Source organism: Mobula birostris, chromosome 3 (genome assembly GCF_030028105.1).
Source record: "Mobula birostris isolate sMobBir1 chromosome 3, sMobBir1.hap1, whole genome shotgun sequence".
In the NCBI taxonomy this organism is placed as follows: domain Eukaryota; kingdom Metazoa; phylum Chordata; class Chondrichthyes; order Myliobatiformes; family Myliobatidae; genus Mobula; species Mobula birostris.
In genome coordinates, this window is record NC_092372.1 from 166,824,644 (window position 1) to 166,849,850 (window position 25,207).

Genomic DNA, 25,207 nt, shown 5'->3' on the forward strand with positions numbered 1-25,207 from the left:
GGTTAATACGGATATGGGAGTATCTGGTGGAGATTCAGAACAATCCAGATCTAGTGTATTTTGGCTCAATAAGTTGAAAAATTCTGTATGATGTTTAACTTTAAGGCACAGACTGAATCAATTCCTGAGAATTTAAAATTATGTTGTATAAAAAGTTTAAAAATCTACAAGAAGTAAATAATGCAATGATTTTCTTCCATAGTCTCATAATTCCTTACTTCAGCATAACTGTCAATGCATTTGCAGAAATGTACTTTATCTGTAGCAACAAAATGTTAATTTTGTCTGTAACAGAACGGACCTGTATTGTACAGGAGTGCTTTGCACATTAGCCTTTGTAAATCAAAGTACTGAGTACAGGAGATGGGATGTTATGTTGAAGTTGTATAAGATATTTGTGAGGGCTAATTTGGAGTATTATGTGCAGTTTGGGTCTACCTATAGGAAAGGTATAAATAAGGTTGAAAGTGTAAAGAGAAAATTTACCACAATGTTGCCAGGACTAAAAGACCTGAGTTTAAAGGAAGGACTGAATAGGTTAGGACTTTATTCCTTGGACAGTAGAAGATTGAGGGGAGATTTGATAGAGGTATACAAAATTACGAAGGGTATAGATTGGGTAAATGCAAGATAACATTTTTCACTGAGGTTGGATGGATTACACCCAGAGGTCATGGGTTAAGGGTGAAAGATGAAGTGTTTAAGGGGTACATGAGGAAAAACTTCTTCACTCAGAGGGTCATGAGGGTGTGGAAAAGCTGCTAGCACAAGGAGAGTAGGCAAGCTTAATTTCAAAGTTTAAGAGAAGTTTAGATAGGTACATGGATGGCAAGGGTATGGAGGGCAATAGTCCGAGTGCAGGTCGATAGAAGTAGGTAATTAAAATGGTTATGCATGGATTAGATGGGCTGAAGGGCCTGTTGCAGAGCTGTACTTTTCTATGACTCTATGACACCTGAAATCTGAATGGTAAAAGCATCAGAGACAGCTAAAGTCTGGTGTCAGGGACGCACCAGTAAAAAGAGTATTTAAGGGTGAGATTTGTGGAAACAGCTCTTAAATTTAATCCCTTCAGGACAATATAGTTAGCAAAAGAAATAGAAAATATGGTAAATTGGGGGAAGAGAGACTAGAAATTAGTAATAATGGGACAAGGGGAGTCTTTCCCTGTCCCAAATAAAGGGACACCAGCACAGTATACATTTGATAACTATGGGAAGGGATGGGTGGGAGAATTGCCTAGATGGGCTAAGTGGATAATGCCAACCGTTTCTGATGGACAGAGGAGCCATCTGTTCTATGATGATAGAGGACAATCCCACACCAAGGTCTAGTATGGAAAATATTGTATAACCTTAAAAGGGTCACAGCCTATTAATGTCCTGAAATCAGACCCGGTAGAGGTTTATATCATAACTTTCTACTTTCTCCGGATGTGCCTGTAAACTTATATGGATGAGATTTATTTTGTAATATGCGAGCTACTATTACCTGCATTCCTGGGGGACTTACTGTCTGTATACCAGAAGTCCATAACAGAGGCCAAGAGGTTCTGGATGATTCCCTTTCTGGGATATGGGACTGCTAGGCTGTCCTGGGAAATGATCAATACGCATCAGCTTTGGAGAAAATAGTGAATGAGACCACCATGCCTTTGATCAAACCCAACAAACATTAACCAAGTTGTCGGCAGAACTAGTGGCTGTTACAGACCAGAATGGCTTTGGATTTTATTCTATCAGAAAAGGGGGCACTTGTGCTCTGATGGAGCAAGAATGCTCTACTAACATAATTGATGAATCAGAAAAAATAACTAACTTGGCAAACCACATCCGAGAAGCTACCAAAGAGATGAAGAAAGCAGGAGATCAGTATCACAACCATTTCCCTGCGGGAGATGGATGGTGGACATTCCGGACGCTGGGGGGATGGTGGGTAACTGTTGTGCATCACGGTATCATAATAATAGCTGTTATTCTTTTATGATTTTTGTGAGAAATAACAGGACAAAGGAAAGGATAGTAAGGAAAGGAATGGCTGCTTGTTGAAGTAGGTGGATAAAAAGGGAATTTTGGGTTGGGCATTGAAATTGCATCATTGCTTTATATATTTATATATTTCAATTACTGTATTTGATGAAATGTAGTGTAAAAAGGAGGGAATATGGAAATGTAATAACAAAATGGCATTTCTGTCCGTAACCAAATAGAACCTGTATTGCACAAGAGTGCTTTGCTACTAGTGTTCGTGCAACATTATGCCGATGGACACTGAGTGTATGATAAACTGTAGGATTCAGTTACTGGAAGAATACCAAGTACACTGATTAAGCAGAGGAATGATTGTACCCTGTCCTTGAACTGAGGTGTGGGTAGCCGCACTTGTGTAAAAGGAGAGACTATGCTGTCTGTATTTTCAAAGCTATCACCAGCTCGCGCGGTGCTAGATTTCCCTTGCTGCAAGTAAAATAAATGTGCTTATGACTGATCCACTCTGATTTATTTGTTGTTTGCTATGGAACATAGTGGAAATAAGTTCGACACATTGCTGGCTTTCAAAGTATCTATTATTATGTTCAAATAAAAGGATTTTTTTATTGAATGTACATAGATGGAGGTGGAGTTACGATGGCGTTCAATGGCAACTCATTTGAGTTCATCTGCAGATGCAGCTTAATTTCTACCTTTGATGTCTCTCTTTTTTTCTTTTCAGGGTGGATGGGGTTCTATTGAAGATCCTGACCTGGAGTTACACTTAGACTTCAGTTCTTTGCAGTGGTGGGACCTGCTCCTGGAGGCTCACGACTGGCCACTTTTCGAAATCCCAAGGACACGGCCTAGAAGACTAGTGTGCCTTCGTGGTTCCGAGGTTTCGCAGCCCTGTCAACGGGCTGATTCTATGCCAGTGCTGCCACCTGAAGTGTCACAGGATATCGGGAGCAGCAGATCAGCTGTCAGAGGCTCTGTACACAACAAATCACACTCTCTCTCTCGGTGGTGGGAGGAGTTTGTTGCCAATTCTCGGGTGAGAATTCTTGGGGGAAGAAAGCAGTGTAACAGACTTTATCATTGTAAATCAGTGAGTTGTTTTGTACGTCTCCCCTCCCGCTGTGAAAGGAGACACCTCTTTTTTCCTTTATTAGGGAGCGAGAGAGTCTGTCGTTTGTTGAATTGTCCGGTGAACAATTAGTTTGTGTTGTACTGCAGATCATGGTCTTTCTTGGGGGCTTTACTGTTGTTTGCTTGGTGGGAGGATTGTTGCTTTGCTGCTACTTGTGTGTGAGAGGGAGCTTTGGGCTTCTAACATTTTTACTGTCACTCATTCTTTAAGGGAACTCTTCTGTTTTCGGGAATGTCTGCGAAGAGCAAGAATTTCAGGATTTATATTGTATCCAATTCTCTGATATTAAATGAAATTATTGAATGTGGCTTTATAATTTGTAATATTTTATAGTTGTAACTGTTGGCTGAACATGACCTCCTGCATTATGTTCAATAGTGCAATGGTCTACTTTAAGAATATTCCCTTGATCTGTTGCATAAAACAACAACAACAAATTCAATGAACATAGTAGTTTCTCAGAGCATAATTACACTAAGCAATGGCATTCCTCAGGTGCATCATCACCAAGATGCTCTTCGTGCGAAACAACAACTGGCAGGAAAAGTGTTGTTGGTCAAAATGCACATGAATCCTAATGAACCCCTTCCCTTGATGGTAATGGAAGTAATAAGGAAAGCCACAAAAGACTACATTAGCATAATGTGTGACTCCTTGTACTTGATAGAACCTGTGTGACTTGTCCAAATTATGCCCTTAGGGAAAGTAACACCCAGGACTGTCACGCGTCAGACAGAGACTATGCGCCCATTTGTTTGAAGTGCATGTTTCTATCTCTGCTAATGCTGAGTGCAGAAAAATACATCCAAGTGCATTTCCATCAGATCTTGAGCAGTTTTTTCACATGCAGAACTCCAAATCCATTTGAAAATAAAGTGGAGTGGAACATGTACAAAAATCTAAGCTTAAATAATGAACTTCCAAAGATTTCTTGCTGCGTTCATCTGCTGGTGTGATCATATTATTTAAATAAGGCTAGTCAGCATTCATAAAATAGAAATTGCTTGAGGAAAAAGAATGACTAAGTTCATCTAGTTTGCCATCTACCGCTCTTGTAGTTGTATGAAACAGCAAAAATTGAGTTGTTGATTAATTGCAGCAATTAAGCACTGTCAACTTGTCTCTATCAGTTGCATAAACAACATGACCAACAACATGACTTTTAAAAAAGTTCACTGCAGATGCAGAAGCATATTCAGCAAGAGCACCCAGATGAAGAAAGACATACACAAAAATTGCAAAAAAATACACCAAAACATTCCAGTAAAATGAACTTGTTTGGTTACATTTAATACATCTCCAAGAAACTGCATTCACAACATCCCCCAGTTACTCCTTGATTTGTAACTTGACAGCTGGTACAGATAATTTTGCAAATTGACTCAGCACTTACTGCTCTAGAAAAAAAATGCTCTGCGCCTCCAGTGCCTTATTTCATTCATTTCAGCTCTATGCAGTAAAAAGTTGCCTATTCTGCTGAATGAACGATGGGAACCTGACAGCATCAGAAGGAAAACTGAGTTAGCAAAACAATTAAAGTAATGGTCTGCAGTATGCAGGGAAGTCCAGGATTCATGACTGAAATCATATGTCTACTATCAAGCTTCCAATGACTGCAGAAGGTTTTTGACTGCCCATTTCATTCTGGTTTCCAATGTTATGGAGAATTCAATATGATCTGTACAGCATTCCAATTCTCTAGGAAGGAACCACATAATCCAAGTCTCCTTAATCTGCATACATTATACTGTAATAAAATCAGTACTAAAGCAAAAGAAATGTTTTGCAGATAAGCTTTTACTAAGTGTTATGAAATTTACCTAATTATTTTTAAATAAAGCAAAATCTGTATTGAAGCAGAAAATTTGTCCACATTTCACATTTATTTTGTCACGGCAGAGACACGCAGCCTAAAGTAATAAACTAACTGCCAGAGGAACCCAGGGTGTGGGGCAAATTTATGGAGGAAAAAGAATATTTCAGGTCCTTTTGACATGAAACATTGACAGTTTATTTTCTTTTATGGTGCTGCTGGGCACACTGACTTCCTCTGGCAGGGGATTTGTTGCTCCAGATTCGAGCATCTACAGTTCCTTGTGTCTCTGCAAACAATCTAAACATGTTTTCTTTAAATTACCTGCATCAAAGCATATAATGTTCAATAAGCAAATAAAAACTAAAGATTACATCCTTTAAAATAGTTAGCATAGGCAGTCATTGTACTTACGCTCCACAAAATAAGAACTTGGCTCGATTTTCCAAATGATCTGTCCTTGGTGTGAACCATTAACCCCACGGTTTTTGTAATCCAGGAAGTTTTCAGAGAGAATCTCATCTGTAATTGGAAGAAAGCAGAATTTACAAGATTATTTTACAAAGATGACATCTCGATTACAGCACATCATGTCTCATTGGATTAAGGGGCAGTCAGAAACCTTGTCAATTTCAGGGAAAGAACAAGCACAAATAAAATGACTGCTAAACCACAATATGGCTGACGTCTTCAGATGGTTGACAACACAATGTGAATGAGATCTGAGTAGTTGACAGATATAGTTTGAACCCTAAGGATACAAAACAACCTATACATCAAGCTTTGCTATTTTCTTTATTATATACACTGAATTAACAGCCCATGGGAGGGGGAAGTTATCTTATTTCAGTTGGGTATAACAGGCTGGGGTAACACTGATGCACGCTGCATGATGTGCTTTCTTGAGGTATGATGATGAATAAATGTGACATTATGGTTGCACTTTTATTGAAAAATGATGTTTGTTTAATCACCAGGCAACTTACTGTCCAGTGTTAAAAACAGGTAACTGAAGTACTTATCTTCTCGGAAGGCATCCGAGACCATGGATCTGCGCCTGGAAAGTCTTCATCCTCCAGGGCACAGGCCTGGGCAAGGTTGTATGGAAGACCAGCAGTTGCCCATGCTGCAAGTCTCCCCTCTCCACAACACCGATGTTATCCAAGGGAAGGGCATTAGGACCCATACAGCTTGGCACCAGTGTCATCGCAGAGTAATGTGTGATTAAATGTCTTGCTCAAGGACACAACACATGTTGCCTTGGCTGGGGCTCAAACTCACGACCTTCAGGTCACTAGTCCAATGCCTTAACCACTTGGCCACGTACCCACACTATCTTCTTTTAAGCTTAGGTAAATGTACAATTAATATAGATTTTTTTTAGTCTTCTATCTTTGAAATTGTTTATACATGATATGTAGAATATTATTTACTTTCTGTACTTTTTCTTCTACTTTATTGAAGTTGTGTCATGATTCAGTTTGTGAAACTGTACATGCGTGATTTTCCATTCTGAAGGGCCATTGAACTAACATGTTAAATGTCATCCCTTCTCCACAAATATATCCTGTTCCGCTAAGTATTTCCAGTTCTTCCTGGTTTTACCTCAGTTTTCATATCTGCGTATGGTCAAAATAAGTGGTGCATCATTCACTTGTACGAAACAAAGGAACTCAGTGAGTAACTGGCATTTGCAGTCATAATTCCAGCACACATCAGTAGGCTGTGATCAAGAGTAGGGGCTCCAGTTCAGTTTTCTTTCCTTTAATACAGGATTTCAAGACATTATAATGTTAGCACCATCACCGTGTTTCGGCATGGTCCAAATACTGTTTCCTTATCTTTATGACTTAATTTTAAAGCACTAAGCGCAACGAAAGTGTTGTGGATGCTTCTAAAATGTGGTGATCCCCAATGGCATGTGATGCTCCGATCACAGATGAAAATTGCATGAGTGTCACCCTTTGCAACATCCATTCAGGTGTCATTAAAGAATATTGGATTCATTACAGTATAGGGGCCATTTAGATCATGCTACCTCCTTGGGCAACAATCCATTCATTCTCATTGTCAAACACAACTCTGCATAATATTTCCCTAACTATAAACAAGAGAAAGTCTGCAGATGCTGGAAATCCAAAGCAACACACACAAAATACTGGAGGAACTCAGCAGGTCAGGCAGCATCGATGGGAAAGAGTAAACAGTCAACGTTTTGGGCTGAGACCCTTCTTCAGCAGTGGAAAGGAAGGCAGAAAGAGGGTAGCTGGAAGGTGATAGGTCAAGCCAGATGGGTGGGAAAGGTCAAGGGCTGCAGAAGAAGGAAGCTGATAGGAGAGGTGAATGGACTATCAGAAAAAGCGAAGGGGGGGGGGGAGACCCAGGAGAAATAAAAGGCAGGTGAAAAGAAGTTAAAGGTCAGAGTGGGGAATAGACGAAGAAGTGGGATGAGGGTACATTTTAAATGGAGGAAGAAATTGTATTCATGCAACAGGCTGGATGCTACCCAGATGGAATATAAGGTGATGCTCCTCCACCCTGAGGGTGGCCTTATTTCCCTAACTGCTTACCTATCAAGGCAACACACACAAAATGCTGGAGGAACTCAGCAGGCCAGGCAGCACCTATGGAAAAGAGTAAAAAGTCAACATTTCAGGATGAGACCGTTCTTCAGGATCAGAAATGGTGACTATTTACTCTTTTCCATAAATGCTGCCTGGCCTGCTGAGTTCCTCCAGCATTTTTGTGTGTTCCTTTGTATTTCCAGCATCTGCAGATTTTCTCGTGTTTGTGTACCTATATACTAAATTTATTTTTGGAAACTATGACCATTTCCAAAGCTCCTACATTGTGCTCCAGATCAGAACCTCTTCATGCATAAAAATATGTTTCTTCACATCTACTGTGTCTTTTATCCCCCACCTTCCCACTTTGAAGCCATGCCCCTTGCCCTTGAGCTACCCATTGGTGAGAATAGGCATCCGTTAGTCTCGTGAGACCATGGATTTGCGCCTTGGAAGGTTTCCAGGGCGCAGGCCTGGGCAAGGTTGTATGGAAGACCGGCAGTTGCCCATGCTGCAAGTCTTCCCTCTCCATGCCACTGATGTTGTCCAAGGGAAGGGCACTAGGGCTGATACAGCTTGGCACCGGTGTCATCGCAGAGCAATGTGTGCTTAAGTGCCTTGCTCAAGGACACAACACGCTGCCTCAGCTGAGGCTCGAACTTGCGACCTTCAGATCACTAGACCAAAGCGTTAACCACTTGGCCACGCACCAACACGGTGAGAATAGCAACTACATATTTCACTTTCCCTACCAACTTTTAAAGGACAATTGAAAATACTTTAGTGCCCAACTAGCCATCTGGCATTTTAACACCAGGCTGAGGCATACCAACTTGAAGCAATATGAGATCAGCTTTTAGATGAGAGGATTAAACAAGCTGCTCAAAGTTTGGAGTCATTTTTACAAGCATGAGTCAAACTTGCATGCAGACATACCATCAGGTATGTGAAAAAGAATGGGTAATAATGAATATTTGCCCATTGGCTTTAATATATTTGTGGAAGCACTGCTGTCAAAAGATAAAATTATGCCTGAAAAAAATCACCAACTGTGTTAAGTGAACAAACCAGTTATAAACAAGTTAATCAAATTAATTATTATGAGATATGCTGTATAATTACTTAGAAATAAAAAGATAGTTGTTAAAGAACAGCAACATAGTTTTAAAAAATTGTGGTCAATCTAATTTGACAAAATGCTTGATGAGGTAAAATTAGTTACCTGATTAATATTGTGAAAATTTATTTCAAGAAACTATCATAATAAAATCCTGTATGAAATGTTATTGAATAAGAATTCAGCATGTGAGATTAGATTATCAGTCCGTGTTTAAACTGGGTCATGAAATGGTTGTTTTTGCGTAGGCAAAGCTTATTTATTAATAGCAGTTGCTCTGTGTGGGAGACAGTCACCACGGCTGTGCTGCAAGTATTAGTGTTAAGACTAGAAACAGAAAATGCTGGAAACACGCACAGCAGGTCAGGTAGCATTGTGTGGAGAGAGGAAAACAATTAGCATCTTAGGTTACTGACCCTTTCTTTTTTAGGTCACAAGAAGTGCGAAAAAATGAGAAGTGTGTTTTAAATTGCAGAGGGCAGGGGTTTGGGGAGGTGAAGGAAGCAAAGAGGTTGATCATGATAGGGTGGAGAACAAGTTGAACCACAGGAGACTGCAGATGCTACAGTCTAGAGCAAACTAAACTGCTTGAGGAACAGTGGGTCAGTCAGTTTCTTTGGTAGAAAATGGCCAGACAATGACTGGAGTCGAGAGTCTGGATTGCTTGTCCCAGGTGATAAAATTATTTTTGTTTTTGATGGATGAGTGGTGACAATTAGAGAGAGAATAAAGGAAAGATTGAACCTGCTGAAGCTGTAAGAAGCAGAACACAGCAGCCGCTGGTACCGCAAAACAATAGCAAGTCCTGGAAATACCTATCAGTTCAGGCAACACGTGTGGAGAGAAATAAATGAATACAGATGGATGACCTTACTTAAAAACTAGTCAGCCCTGACACAGGAAAGGTTGATTATCTGAAAATACTGAACACAACCTTGAGTACTAAGGCCTGTAGCAGGTGAGACAGAAGATGGACTGCTGTGCCTTGAGTTTACATTGTCTTCATTGGAACAGTGCCAGAAGCAAAGAATAGAGACATCAGAGAGGAAATGTGATGGAGAATTAAAGCAACAGATCACAGGAAGCTCAGAATCACTCTTGCAGACAGAATGGAGGTGTTCTGTCCAGCAGGTACTCAACCAGCAGCTGGTATGTCTGATGACACATGGAGCACTACTTAACAAGAAGAAATCCCCCAGTGGCATGGGAAAATGCCATGAAACGGGGATTGGTTGGTGTTTTTGACCTGAAATTTTAGTCGTTTCACTTAACACAGTTGCTGCCTGAACCAAGGAGCACTTCCGGTTTTACTTTAGATTTCCAGCAGCTGCAGTTTTTCCATGCTAAATTAGTGTTAACTTGTTTTATCTGGTTTGAATTAGTAAGATCCTTAAATTTGCTAATGACACAGAAAAGTATTTAGGTACCAGATACAAGATTCATATACAGATTGCAGACTAATTAAGATAACCTGAGTTAAGGCCAATGATAACAGAAGACTTTCAGTGCAGAGTTTTATTGGCCAAATTTAATTACCAGGTTGTGACATCTGTCACTTACAGCTGTGGAACTGAGGAAAACTTTAGAGGGAATGATATTGTGAAAGAATGTGGAGTATTTGATCTGAGGATAAGTCCTTCAGTAGTTTATCTGGTTGTAGCTCCATGGAAGCTTGTATGGCCTGACATAGACTGGCATTTGTTAAAGGTAAAAAGGAAAGAAAGATATAAAACAGATTTAGTAAATGCATTTAACTGTCATGTGATGGAAAAGTATAGTGATTATACTCACATTTATACGGATGGTGCGAAGGAACCTGAAAGAGGAGTGACAGGATTTGGGGTGGTAATACCAGCAAAAGAAATTGGAATCAGCAGAAGAACATCTAATAAGTTAGGGGTGTTTACAGTGGAGATGCTGGCAGTGTTGGTTGCGTTGCAATGGGTGCAGAAAGCCAGACAAGCCAAAGCATTGATATGTTCAGATTCATCCTCAGTTCTAGCAAGTTTAAGGTCTTTTCACACAAACAGTTGGCAAGATGCACTTTATGAAGTCCTTCAGTTAGTTACAAGAATTGTAAATCAGGGAGGTCAGGTAAAATTTCTATGGGTTCCAGCACATGTAGAGGTGAAGGGGAATGAGAGGGTGGATGAGTTGGCAAAGAGGGCGTTAAAGAAAGAAAATGTGGAAATGCACATTAGTATCGGTAAAGCAGAGGTTAAGTGTGTAATCTGGGAAAAAGTCAACCGAATGTGGCAAGAAAGATGGGACAGGGAGGGGAAAGGGAGGCATTTATATCAAATACAAAAGAGTGTTGCAGTTACTAGGGTAGGTAATGGAAACAGAAGAGAGGAAATTGTGTGGACTAGGTTAAGGCTGGGGCATTGTGCACTGAACAAAACATTGAAAATGATAGGGAAACACCAGACAGGATTGTGTGAGGAATGTCAGGAAGAGGAGTCAGTAGAACATGTAGTTTTGTGTTGCAGGAAGTATGGGATACAAAGAGAGATGATGAGAAATAAATTAAGGGAGTTGGGGATGCAGGAATTCACATTAAAAGGGTTGCTGGGCATGGGTGAGAGAGCACAAGTCTGGGTATTTTTAGCGTTTTTAAGGGGTACAGGGGTTTTTTATAGAATATGACGAATAAGCAGGAATAGGATACTAGGATGGTCAAAGATGGGAGGGTGAAGTGTAGGTTTGTATATATATATATGTGTGTGCGCACGCACGATTGGGTGAAGGAATTTAGAATGTATGTCTAGTGCACATTCTAGAGCAGAGGGTGGCGGTAATGCACCATTAAGCTGGATGCCAACTGCCGTAAAACAAGATACAGAGAGAGAGAGAGAGAGAGAGAAAACTTTAGAGCTGGGGTGAGTTAAGGAGTGAACTGGTGGGCTGAACTGGGCCATGCTGGGAGGTTGGGTTGGGTTGGGTTGCTGACTGGTGGTTAGGATGGAACTGTGAAGTTGGAAAAGAGCACGGAGGCTGCAACTGCTGAGTTGATGAAGAAAATGTCCTGTAGGATGAACAGGTTGATGGATAGTGAAAGTGAGTTTGAGATTGAGGAATGGAGTGAAGAGAGTGAGGAAAAGGAAACGGGTATGAGATGTCAAACTCTAAGGAGTCAGGGGACAAACAAAAATAGGATAGCAAAACAATGGAAAGATGATGAGATAAAGCAATTATAACACTGCGTGAAGATGGAGTGTCTTTTGGTGAATGGAACCTGATTCATTTGATGAAGATAATCAACAAACTTACAGGTGAAGTCAAAAGAGCAAAGATTTTATGAAATGGATCGCTATTAGTGATTTGTTGGGATAGTGCTCAACAAGGCAAAGTGATAAGGTTAAATAAAATAGACAGCAAAAAAGTACAATGCTCAATACCCAACAATAGAAAGTGGACTAGAAGAGTTAGTTTGGGGATACTAACAAAAGTTACTATGAATGAGATTAAACAGAACATAAAAGGAGCAAAAATTGAGGCCAAATGTTTGAAAATTACAAGAAATGGGAAAAGTGTGATAGTTTATCGGTTATGATCAACTTTGATGAAGGGAGATTGCTGATTAAAGTTTATTTATGTATATGTGTTATGAGGTCAGAATATATATACCACCGCCGTTAAGATGCTTTAAATGTCAGAAATTTGGGCATATTGTGGCGATCTGCAGAGGGAAACAAAGATGTGGAAAATGCGGTGGAGAACATGAATATGGGAAATGTGAGGTGGGAGCTAGGCTGAAATACTGCAATTGTGGTGAGGAACACAGTGCAGCTTATCAAGGGTGCATTATTAGCAAGAAAGAAGCTGAGATACAACATGTAAAAGTAACTCAAGGGATCAGTTACGTAGAGGCAGTGAAAGCATTTGCTGGAAAAAAGAAGGCTATCAAGCAAACAAATACAGGGAATAATAAACCGGTGACCTGTGAGGGTTGTAATATGATAAATAAGGACACACTAATTATGAGTAAGAAGGATTTTGTACTGTTCATGGTAGCTGCAATTAACTGTTCAGTGCAAACAGACAAAAGAACTGAAAAAATTAAAATTATAGTCAAGTCTGCAGAAAAATATCTTGGTACTACAGGGCTTAGGTGGGAAGCAGTCAAAGGTATGCTGAATGGAGGATCAAACAGTTCACAGGCAGGAGAGGTGGGAAATTAATGGCTGTGTGTGTATGTATGTGTATATATATATATATATATATATATAATGAAAGGAGTCATCGCAAATTATCAAGAATTTACAAAATATGTACCAGAATTTATGGGAAAAGCCTCAGATTTTATGTTACAAGAAACATGGTTGAAACGCAGGGTAAATGTGTAGAACTCCATCAACAAATAGAAGTATTCAATAAGAACAATTGAGTTGGAAAGAGATTGGACGAAACGGTACTACATTTAAAGGAGACGGTTTCTGAAAAAGATGCTTGTCAAAAATTCAGTGACATGGAAAACATTAAAAATGAAGGAACTTATTCCAAAGTTACAAAAGGAAAAAGGAATTTGTTGCAAAGTGAGTTATCTACATTCGGATTATAAAATGAAAACATGGAAACAACTGAGGAAGAATTCCAGGATTTCAATAAACAACTGCAGGCTTTGATTCAAGAAAAGGAAAACTTGGAAATAGCAGATAGACTTGGAAAACAACAATTTTAAATGTTAAGCATGCAGTAATGTATATTCTCAAGCAAGAAGCTTTTACTTTTAGAAATGATTCAAATGAAATTAATGTAATTTGAGGCAATGCAATTATTTGGAAACCACGTGACAAAATTTGAGAAGGAAAACAATCTGCGGCAATACTATTTAATGAGCACATACAGCATTTGCAAGCGGAATTATAATTAATTATACATCCTGCGGAGGGCAGTAATACACCTAGATGTGTCTAAACTGCCGGAAATAGAAGAAGAACTTTAGAGCTACATAATGTGATAAGGCTTTTGTCAAAGTGAGTAGGGTATTTGGGTGCAGTACCAGGGCACTGAAAGATGGGTATTGTAAAGTTGGCTTTATACAATAACTTGGTCTTGCTATAATGGAAAATGAACATATTTATTCAAGTAATATTACATTTTGTGACATATCTGTTAATACACAGACATGCTTTCTATCTTTTCCTAAAGACATGATCCATCTGCTTATTTTTATATCCTTGAAGCAATTCTCAATGAGAATGAGACCAAAGTTTAAAAACCTGCCTCAATTTTTAAGATTTTTCTTATTATGCAGAACATCTGTATATTTGGCCTTCTACTGGGCAGAGTTCATTATATGCTTACACACATGCACAGTGAATATGAATGTTGATAAGTTGAACCAAGCATTCTTAAAGAGAGCTTTTCAGCCAGGTGCGAGGAAGTATGATTCACTAGGCACCACAGACATCACCCCTTCAACTGTTGACCCCAAGATGACCCTCCATCATCCACCCTTTCCAGCACTGCATCTCCCTTTTTGTTAAAATAAGATGGAGTAGTGGTTATATTACTCATCCCAGAATATAGGTCAAAAACACGAGTTCAAATCCCACTGTGGCATCAGAGGAATTTAGGTTGAGTCATTAAATAAATCTGGGTTTATAAAAAAGTAGAATTAGTGAGGTTGACCATGAAACAAATAGATTGCTTTAAGACAAAATTCAATCTTTTAGATATGTGAACTACAGTTATCTTCACTGTGTAGAAATGGAGGTATATTAGATTAACTCAAGAAGACACCCAGGTCAGCGGGAGCATGTTGGGCTGAAAAGTATCTCTTTTTATAACTGTATGGTGTAGGACTAATCTTCCTTCCCTGATAGGATTGACTTTTAACTGTCCTCTGAAACTATTCACCTAAGTTAAGGGCAGTTAAGAAAGCGTAATAAAAGCCAGTGTTGCCAGCATCGTCGTGGATGAGTTACAACCGTGCTTGGTCAGCTCAGGACGATTGCCCACCTTTGGCAAGCAGCTGTCTCTGCTTTTCTAGTGTTGGCAATTCCGGATCAAATTGATATGAGGTCTAGCCAGATGAACAGAAGCAGATAACTTGGCATCTCAAGCCTGCTCCATCATTTGATTAGGTTGTGGCTGTACTGCATCTCAATTCCTATTTCATTAAAATAAGACAGATTAAACAGCTGAGTTGTTAAAACCACAGCCTGCTGCCCTCTCAGATGGATGCAAAAAAAAATACTCTCAGCTCTTTACCCAAGAAAGGTGAAAGAGGAATTCCAGGTTGTCCCGAGGTTAAGTAACCCTCAGTGACTGGCAGCTGAAATGGATTATTGAAATAATGGAATGTAATTCAGAGACACAATACCCTGTCCTAACTCTACTAAACTGTTGTTTAGTGCTGCTAACCAGGGGTAGTATTTCTTGATTTATAAGCTTTCAAGTGTGTTGAAGTAGATCTCAAGACTGTATGTCCTATTTGGCTTTCTTTACCCTTGAAGCCAGTTGCAAAAAAATCTGGGCAGTATTTAGGAGGTAACTGTGCAGAGGCTGTAAATTATCTAGTTGTTGTTCACAGCCTTGTTACATGAGTTATCACAATGTTTTCATCTTTTAGGATTTTATATTCAATAACACTTTGGTAGTACCTAGAGAATGAGGGTAGCTTGTTTCCATTTTGGATCTGAGGTGACAGAGGAGAACAAGTTGGGAACCACATTCTCTGGCAGTACCTTGGGACTGAGGATAGATAGCTTGCTTCATTTCTGGATCTGAGATGATTGATAAGGCCAAAGTGGGAATCACAGTCTCTTACACAGTTAGGCAAAAGATGTCTGATGGTTTGGCATTGGGTATTTTGTGAGATTATATTCTGCTTCTGCATTTTGTGCAGATTTCTGTGTGTTCCTGATGCATGGATTCAAGATTTTCAGTAACAACCCAAAGGTTTCAGTCTAAATGGTCGTATGCCAGGGATTCTCAGAAGTCAAAGGGAATGCTGCATTTTTTTTTCAAAGGGCTCTGAGCACACCTTTGCACCTTCCCCTCTGTCTGCCTCAATATTTCTTGAATACTTCCCTCCATCAGCTACAAGTAATGAATGTTCTATGCATGGTTATTTATTTAAAATCTCAGCTATAGCTATGAAAATATTCTCAGCTGCATTTGCTGCATGAATTTTAATTTACAATGTCAATGGCCCACTGTAAAAAGGAAAAAGAACATAAATAGTAAGGTCTAGATATGCAGCTAGTTATGCAATAAATAAAAGCATGGCAAATTTCTAAAATTTATATTGCAAATATAAATCATAATGTCTGATACGCTCTTTATATATTGTGTGAATGCAGATTTCTGACACATAGACAGTTGTGCATCCTTAAAAGAAAACAACAATCACAACCAAGGACCAAACAACGAACAAACACCTTAACTAGAAGACTATCATAACAGAATTAATAATGGGTGGTGGGGTAGAGATATGTCTCTGCCAAAGGAGGTGTAAGAAGTTCCTTCCCTCTACTAGCCTGCAGGTCACCCGTGGGCAAGGTTTAGCACCTGCTTGGACCCACACCCCCCTCCCCAACCCACTATCAGGATCACATGAAGCCATGGGAGCAGCTGGTGCTTATCACAAGTCCTGGTTTTGTGTCCACTGACACCAGGCAGACAGTCTCTGAAGAGTATTGCTAATGGCTGGGGTCACTGCCAGAAGAAGGCAATGGCAAATCACTTCTGTAGAAAAATTAGCCGAGAACAATCCATGATTATGAGACCATGATCGCCTATGTCATACATAGTGATAATAAGATAGCTCATGAATTATAGTGAATCAAAATGATATCTGAATGAAAGCAGAATGAAGTTGATGGTACCATGCCATATATTTCTGAACCAGAGCAAGTCATTTATAAATGAAAATGGAAATATTTCATTTATTATGACTGTTAACATATCTATACACCTCTATAAGATCACTCCTCATTCCCCTATGCTCCAATGAAAGAAGGCTCAACCTCTCTCCATTACTTCGTCCCTTTGAGTCCTGGCAACATGCTTGTAAATCTCCTCCGCACTTTCCCATAGCAGGTAGCCTCAACCATGGCTTGCAATATAACATCACAACCTTTATACTCAGCCTCAGCTCGCTGTCTTCCTCTCCGAAGACAAACTGTCAATCGACATTTGTAATAAGCCTACCAATTCCCACAGTTATCCTGACTATACCTCTTCCCATCCTGTCTCCTGTAAAAATGCTATTCCCTTTTCTCAATTCCTTTGCCTTCACCCCATCTGTTCCCAGGATGCTGCTTTTCTTTCCAGGCAATCGAAGATGTCCCCCTTCTTCAAAAAACAAGGTTTCCCTTCCTCTCCTTCACTTTTGATACTGCCCTCACTTGCATCTCCTACATTTCCTGTAGGTCCGCATTCACCCCATCTTCCTGCTGCCTTGTCAGTGATAAGAGTTGCTCTTGTCCTTACCTACCACCCCATGAGCCTCCACATCCCACACATCATCCTCTGCAAATTATGCCATCTCCAAAAGGATCCTGCCACTAAACATATCTTTACCACCCCCCACTCCACTTTCCATAGGGATAATTCCCTCCACAATTCCCTTGTCCATCCATCCCTCCTGATACTTATTCCTCAAGCAGCCTAAATGCTGCATCTGTCCATTAACCTCTGCCTCATCTCCATTCGGGGCCCCAAACAGTCCGTCCAAGTGAGGCAACGCTTCAGTCGTGAATCTGCTGGGGTCGTCTATTGCGTCTGGTGCTCACAAGGCGGCCTCCTTTACATTGGTGAGACCCATGGTAAATTGGGGGACCGCTTCATTGAGCACCTCCACTGCATCCGCCAAAAGCAGTACCTCCCGGTGGCCAAACATTTTAATTCCAATTCTCATTCCCATTCAAACATGCCAGTCCATTCCCTCTTCTTGTGCTCAGATGAGGCCACCCTCAGGTGGAGGAACAACACCTCATATGCTGTTTGGATAGTCTCCAACCTGATGGCATGAATATTGATTTCTTTCCCTCTCCTTCCCATCTTCTTCTATTCTCCACTCCGTTCTTTTACTTCTTCTCTGCCTATCACTTCCCCCTGGGTCCCCTCCTTCTTTTTGCATTCTCCTATGTTCCACTCTCCTCTCCTATCAGATTCCTTCTTCTCCAGCCCTTTACCTTTCCCACCGCAAAAAGTTGGCTTGCAGGTACAACAGGTTATTAAGGCATAAGGAATGTTGGCCTTCACTGCTAGAGGGATTGAATTCAAGAGCAGGGAGGTCACGCTGCAACGATACAGGACACTGGTGAGGCCGCACCTGGAGTACTGTGTGCAGTTCTGGTCTCCATACTTGAGGAAGGATATACTGGCTTTGGAGGCAGTGCAGAGGAGGTTCACCAGGTTGATTCTAGAGATGAAGGGGTTAACCTATGAGGAGAAATTGAGTTGCCTGGGACTTTACTCTCTGGAGTTCAGAAGAATGAGAGGGGACCTTATAGAAGCATACAAAATTTTGAAAGGGATAGACAAGATAGAAGTAGGAAAGTTGTTTCCATTGGTAGGTGAGACTAGAACTAGGGGACATTGCCTCAAGATTCAGGGGAGAAGATTTAGGGTGGAGATGAGGAGAAACTGTTTTTCCCAGAGAGTGGTGAATCTGTGGAATTCTCTGCCCAGGGAAGCAGTTGAAGCTTCTTCACTAAATATATTTAAAAAGCAGTTTAGATAGGTTTTCACATAGTAAGGGAATTAAGGGATATGGGGAAACGGCAGGCAGATAAATCTGAATTTACGGACAGATCAGCCATGAACTTATTGAATGGCGGGGCAGGCTCGATGGGCTGGATGGCCTACTCCTGCTCTTATTTCTTATGTTCTTATGTTCCATCTGGCTTTACCTATCACCTTCCAGCTAGCCTCCTTCTCCTTCTCTCACCTTTTTATTCTGGAATCTTCCCTCTTCCTTTTCAGTCCTGAAGTAGGGTCTCACCCGAAACGTCAACTATTTATTAATTTCCACAGATACTGCCCGACCTGCTGAGTTCTTCAGCATTTTATGTGTGTCGCTTTATACTCAGTGCCCTGACTGGTAAAGACCATGCTTTCTATCTGTGACACTACTTTCAGGGAACCATATACCTGTACTCTTAAGTTCATCTGTTCTACAACACACCTGAGGACCCTACCATTCACTGTGAATATGCTATCCTGATCTGTCTTCCCAAAATGTAACACCTCTTATATATCCAAATTAAACTTCATTTTCCATTCCCCAGCCCACTTACCCAGCTGATGAAGATCCCGCTGTAAATCTTGATAACCATCTTCCCTGTCAACAACAGCACCTATTTTCGTGTAATCTACAAATGCACTAATCATGCTTCGTACAGTCTCATCAAAATCATTGATATATTTGAAAAATACCAAAGGGCCTAGCACAGAGTCCTGGAGAACATCACTCGTCATGGACCTCTAGTCAGCAAGTCAAACTTCTACCATCAGCCTGTTCTTCCGAACATCAAGCCAAATGTTTTATATCGAATACTTCCTCTGTTGTAATGCAGACTAACCCCGTGAGCTCCCCATTAACTATCTCAAGGTCTGAATTCTTCATATCTTTCTCCAAGGTAAAAACAGAGGGAAAAATACTCTGATTGAGTTAATCTAATTTTATTTCCTATTCAAACAAAAAGACATACTATTTTCCTAAGAACTAATCATTAAAATGACAAAAGATCTTTCTTGACTCAGATGCTTTTAATGCCAGAGAATTTTTTTCCAGTCTGGAGACCAGCCTGGTTCCTCTGAGTACTGTTCTTTTAATGTCTGACTATCTCTACTCACACGTCTGCTTCTTTCTTCGTTCATATTATGTGCGTGTAGTCGTGCTCAGATATAACCATGAGGGAAGCGAATAATGAAGAGGATCTGTATGCATCCTAATGTCCACATGGCCAATGCAACATAATGAAAATAGTGGAAGACTTATACATTTTCCTGTCTTGATTGATTCTTAGAGGCTCTAACCTGAGCCCCTAACTCCCTTCAGGAGCACGTAAATTATCCCATGTCACTATTTCAAACAATAGCAGCAAATTACTTAATACCCTGACCAAAAAATTAAACTAGTATTTTGCAGAGATGACAAAACAAGAAACAAAATTTATAATATATTTTCCAAGTAAGAGTTATAATTTATGCTCAACCTTACTTTTACTTGAAGTAATTAGTAGTGTTGTTTTGAAAGGCAATAGCTTATATAAGGTAAACAGAAGTACAATTTGTTTCTTGTCACCAACAGTCATTTAAATTCTTTAGTATCAATAATGTGTTGTGTTTAGCTTTTGAAAAGAAGTAACAGTTGGCAAAGCTGCATAAAAGGAAATCTGAAACAGTTTTATTCCTTGTACATTTAATTATGCTGTGTTAACATTCACACAGCACAGCTCACTACACCTTTATTGCTGTTGAGTGCAAGTTCACGGCCAATCCAATGTACTGTAAATGTTTTACCTTTATCCCGTCAATGTACATAACACATCAAAATTCCAGTTCCAAGAAATGACCTTTTACCTGCAATAACTTTATTTAGTCTTAACCTCATCTAAGATATTTGAAAAGACAACATTGTTCAGTATTTTGAGTTTAAGATCAGTCTTAAGCATAATTAATTTTACATGTGACAATGCTTCAGCTTTTAATGTTCTTGTATGAAATGATTCAGCTCAAAATATTAATCTAAAATAAAAATAAGAAGGCCAGTTTCAATGGGGTGAGAGTGGATTTGGCCGAGTTAAATCAACCAAAAGTTGACAGGCAAAGCTACACCGGAATGTACCATTAAAGGAAACATGATCCAGGAGAGGCACGTCCCTACGAGGGGCAGAGAAGATGAAACAAATCCAAAGTGATGAGAAGAAGATAAAGCACAAAAAAAAGGCTGCGTAGATAAGTGTCTGGTTGTAAGTATAAGTGAGAATCAGGCTAATTATAGAAGAATTATAGGGAAATAATAATTAAGATAAGATGGGAAAAGAGAATTTTGGAGACAAGATCAACAATCAACAGAAATTAGGATCTAAAGGTATTCTTTAGACATAACAATAGGGAAAAGGTGATGTCAGGTCCGGAAAGGACAAAAATGGAAACTTGTGCATGGATGTTGAGGCCTCCGTTAAGGCACTGATCGAGTTCTTTATTTCTGTTTTCACTACTGATGAGTTACTTCTAAAATAATAGTAAAGAAGCAGACACTTGCAGCATTAAAAGATTGATGGACGGCTGAATTTAAAGTGAGTAAGACAGCAGGACCAGATGGGATACGTTCTGGGATCTTGACCAAAGCACAGGAGGACATCACAGTTGCTCTGATTATAATCCAACAATGACTATTGGATACTGCAGTGATGTTAGAGGACTGGAGAGAAGCTAATTCCCATGTTCAAAAGGATCTAAGGATAAGCCCAGCAACTACTGAACCAATCAGTTTAACTTGGTGGTGAGAAAACTTTTAGAAATATGGATCTGATACAAGATGAACTGTCACCCAGAGAAAAATGGATTAATTAAGGCAAGGCAACATTGATTTGTTAAGGGATGAGCCAATAATGGAATTGATTTGAGTAATGCAGTCAATGTGATGGACATGGACTTGTCGAAGGCTCTTGATACATTGCAACATAACAGACTTCTCAGCAAAGTTGAAACTGATGGAATGGATATCAAGCTGACTAATTAACTGACAACAAATAATTGTAGTGAATGGTTATTTTTCCTGACTAAAGGAAGTGTACATTGACAATCCTCTAGGACAGGAGTAAAGGCCTTTGCCTTTTTTTGATTTATGTTAATGACCTAAACTTGGGGACACAAACAATTTCTAAATTTCTAGATGACACAGAAACTGGCAGTATTATGAACTGCAAACAAGATGGTGATAGATGGAGACAAAATATAAACAGGCTGCTGGAATTGGCAGATGCATACGAGATGAAGAGCACAGAAAAATGTGTGATGATGACATTCGGTAGAAAGAGTGAAGATAGGGCATATAGAACATTGTTCTAAAAGCAGTTCAGGAATTGTGCACACGTTATTAGAAGTGGCAGGGCAGGTTAAAAAAAAAAGGCATACACAATTTTGATCTTTAACTGGACAGACATAGAGTGTAAATCAGGGAGGTTATGCTGAACATTTATAAAACACTGGTCCAGCCTTACTGTGTCCAGCGTACTGTGGTCTAGTCTGTTTGCTGCATTATAAGAATTAGAGAAAGATAGTAAAGAGATTTGTTCAAGAATAGATTTGCTTGAGTATAACCTACCATCAAGAACCACAGTTACATGATAGATGCTTTATTTGGAGGTGGTTAAAGATTTGATTAAAGTACTGTGCGGTATATAAATAATGAGGGGTCTGGACAGATTGATAGCAGGAAACTGTTCCTTTTGGTGAAAGGTTCAAGAACTGGAGCTGTGATGTATAAATAAATGGGAAAAGAATAATGAGTGACATGGTGGAGACAAATTCCATTGTTTCATTGTAGCCTTCAAGAAGGAATAGGATAAAATATAGTAGAGGTAAAGTTGAAAGGTTACAGAAAAAGGTCCAGTGCATGGAACTAGAATGTTTCTCTGGTAGGGAGCTGTAGTGTTTTTAAATTTTGTAAAACATTGGATGAATATCTAAACAGTTTAAAATGACAATTTGACTCTTTTTGAATGCAGCATGCTTGGGCTGTATGTCTGTTAATGTGTAATGTTTGTGAAGTGTCTGTACAGATCAAACACTGTAAGTCTGTTAATGTCTAATGTTTGCTAATAGCAGTTAGATTCTTTCTTAGGCTATGTCCACACTAGACCAGATAAATCCGTAACCGAAGCTTTTTCTCTTCGTTTTGACCTCCGTTCGCACTGAAACGGCGTTTTCCTCCCCCAAAAATGGAGCTTTTCTAAAACGCTCTCCAGAGTGTTTAAATCTGAAAACACCGGCTGGGTGTTGTAGTGTGTACGGGGTAACCGGGGGTTCTAAAAAACCTGTCCACCCTTTCATCAGTGAAGAGACTATGGCTGTAGGAAATATTTCCAGGGTGACCCCTCTGTGGGAGTGGGGAAGATGTTGGTGGGGCCACCCAGGGGTCTGTGTGTCCGTATGTGTAGCTATTGTAGTGGCTGTGAGGCTGGTATTGTGGCGGTGAAAAGTATTTGGGGGGTGCCATCATATTCCTCATCATTGCAAATCCCTCTACAACACAGTTAGTCAGTTTTTCAATGTTCGTCGTCAGCTGGGTCATTCTGTCGGTGAACTCCCTGTCGGTTGCCTCCATACCCTCCAGTATTTGTTTATTTAGTTTTAAGTCCTCCTGCGTGAGAGTCAACAGCTGTCTGTCATTTGGCAATTTCCTTTTAAGTTTTTCTTGTCTGTAACTGGACAAACGTGCACCAAGTATACCGTTTCCTCTTCGCTTGTTTTCTGTAGATGTGTCCTGTGCATGCCCAGTAGCAGGAGATTTGCCCAAATACCCGTTTTAATGTAGACGGAGGTATTTTCAAAAATGCCTGGTGTGGATGCCTATCTTTTTTACGTGAAACCGGCATTTTCAAAATTATCTGGTCTAGTGTGGACGTAGCCTTAGTTTCAGATACCATTAACATGAGGATGTCTGTTAATAACTAAATGTTTGTTAGTCACTTTGAGAGCTAAGTTGATGGATCCTTTCTTAGTGTCTTGTCAAGTTGGCTTGATTGATTATTTTTTGGAGTCAGGCTTATCACGTACATTATATGTAATATTAATATCCTCTAGTGATTATAAAGGAATGTTGTGTCCAAACCATTGGTGGATTGGTGGATGAGGAGAGACCATTAAAGAGACTAATTGATTTATAAGGGTATGCTGAACACTATTTTAACGACCATGTGTTGTTTAAATGAAAAAAAACAGGTTGAGTTAAAGGCATGAGAATTAAAGATCAAGTAGTCTGGCTGTTTCTGGGTTTTTCTGCCTTGTGAAACTTGTGAATATCTTGAACTGTCTTTCCATGGTTTCGTTGGATTTCGCCCAGACCAGAAGTCGCAATTGGTGCCTGCGACCTAGGCTTAGTTTTATGAGTGAGTTGGAATTCGGAATTCCCCTGACATCAGCAAAAATCAAGTGATGTCCAAGAATTGCAAGCCTTGAAATCTTTGTGGAAATCTTTATGACTTGCAACATAGTCATTGGTGAGGTTTATTTGTGCTTTCTATTTTATGATAGTAAATTAGGTTTGTTACTTTGCTGGGCTTGTATGTATATTAGCACATCTCCTGTACACTTGGGTAGATTAGGTCTAATCAACCCAGCCTATTACAGGAGTCAGTGCATACAAATGTCCTCCTTCTGTGCTGTATCTAATCTATTATATTACGATATTCATTTTGTTATTGAGTACTGGAATATTAATTTTTACATAATGTAAATCCATGTTAATTTCTTTTATCAGCAAAATCATCTAAACAAATGGTAAAAATGAGCAGGATTAAATTTCACCATCTAGGAAATACCCATTGGTTTTTACTTTAGCACTTTGTCCTTCTAATCAATGATCCCATATTTTCTTTGACAATGTGAAGGAAAATTGGATATTGTTGCTCTCCATCATGAACTAGTCAATCTTTTTCAATCAAATCTTCCGTCAGAGACAGACCACCCCAGTAGCTTTGCCAGCTTCCTGCAGATCCTCAAGATGTTCACAGGCAAATAGGATTTCAACTTAACCCCACTGCTGTATTGATGAAGCAAGATTCTATTGAGATGTATTGAAATGAATGATCAAATTAAGCTGTTGGCTCTCCCATCCCACAAAGGGATTGGAAAGAGATGTAAAAATTTAGAAGACAATTCATTGAAAACTTACACAACATCTAAGAGCATTCCCTTTGCCTGTCTGATCAGAAACTGTGACCGAAACAATATTAAGTTAGATATGCTTATCATTATCCAAAGCATGTAAGAACCATCCCTTCCCCAACTGAACTCCTCATCCAAAATCTTCAAGTGGCACTTAACTAACCAAGCTCCAGACGTCCAGTTTGTATAAATTCCCTTTGATCCTTAGGCCCACCTGAACTATCAGAACAGTGATATGGAGCATCTTTTTAATATCTTGAAGAAAAGACAAAAAGAATAATATGCCCTCCATGTTTCATCACCGTTGCAGTGTAGACATAATACTCAAGTTGCAGAGTAGGATTCCAATTTAGGTGTCAGTGATCCAAAACATAGAGCACCAGTAACAGAAACAAACAGACATAGGGCCCAGATTTTGTATTAGTATTGATGAAAGCTGCCATTGTTACACCATTAAGCTGACAAGAATCCAGAAGCTACGGTCACTGACGGAGGAGCTCTCCATAGGATGCTCTATTTTTAATAATCTTGACAAAATCAAAAGGCATCATTTGAAATTTTGTAAATTCAAGTTAATTTTGTAATTCGTCATACTGTAAGATCTTTGAAAATCCTACACTTCCACGAGGTCTAGGTAAAATTTTAAGTTCATACATGTGCATTGTAATATTAGATTAGATTATTTGTCACATGTACATTGAAACATACGGTGAAATGTGTCATCTGCATCATCGTTTG

At 39.6% G+C, this 25,207-nt stretch overlaps 1 protein-coding gene across 1 annotated transcript in view; it reads right to left on the reverse strand.

Annotated features, from left to right (window-relative positions):
- LOC140195398 (E3 ubiquitin-protein ligase HECW1-like) overlaps positions 1–25,207 on the reverse strand; it is a 409,392-nt gene that overhangs the window by 298,045 nt on the left and 86,140 nt on the right. The window contains exon 3 of the mRNA XM_072253630.1: positions 5,348–5,455. Within this exon, the coding sequence (XP_072109731.1) occupies positions 5,348–5,455 (108 nt within the window). The remainder of the gene's footprint in view (positions 1–5,347; positions 5,456–25,207) is intronic.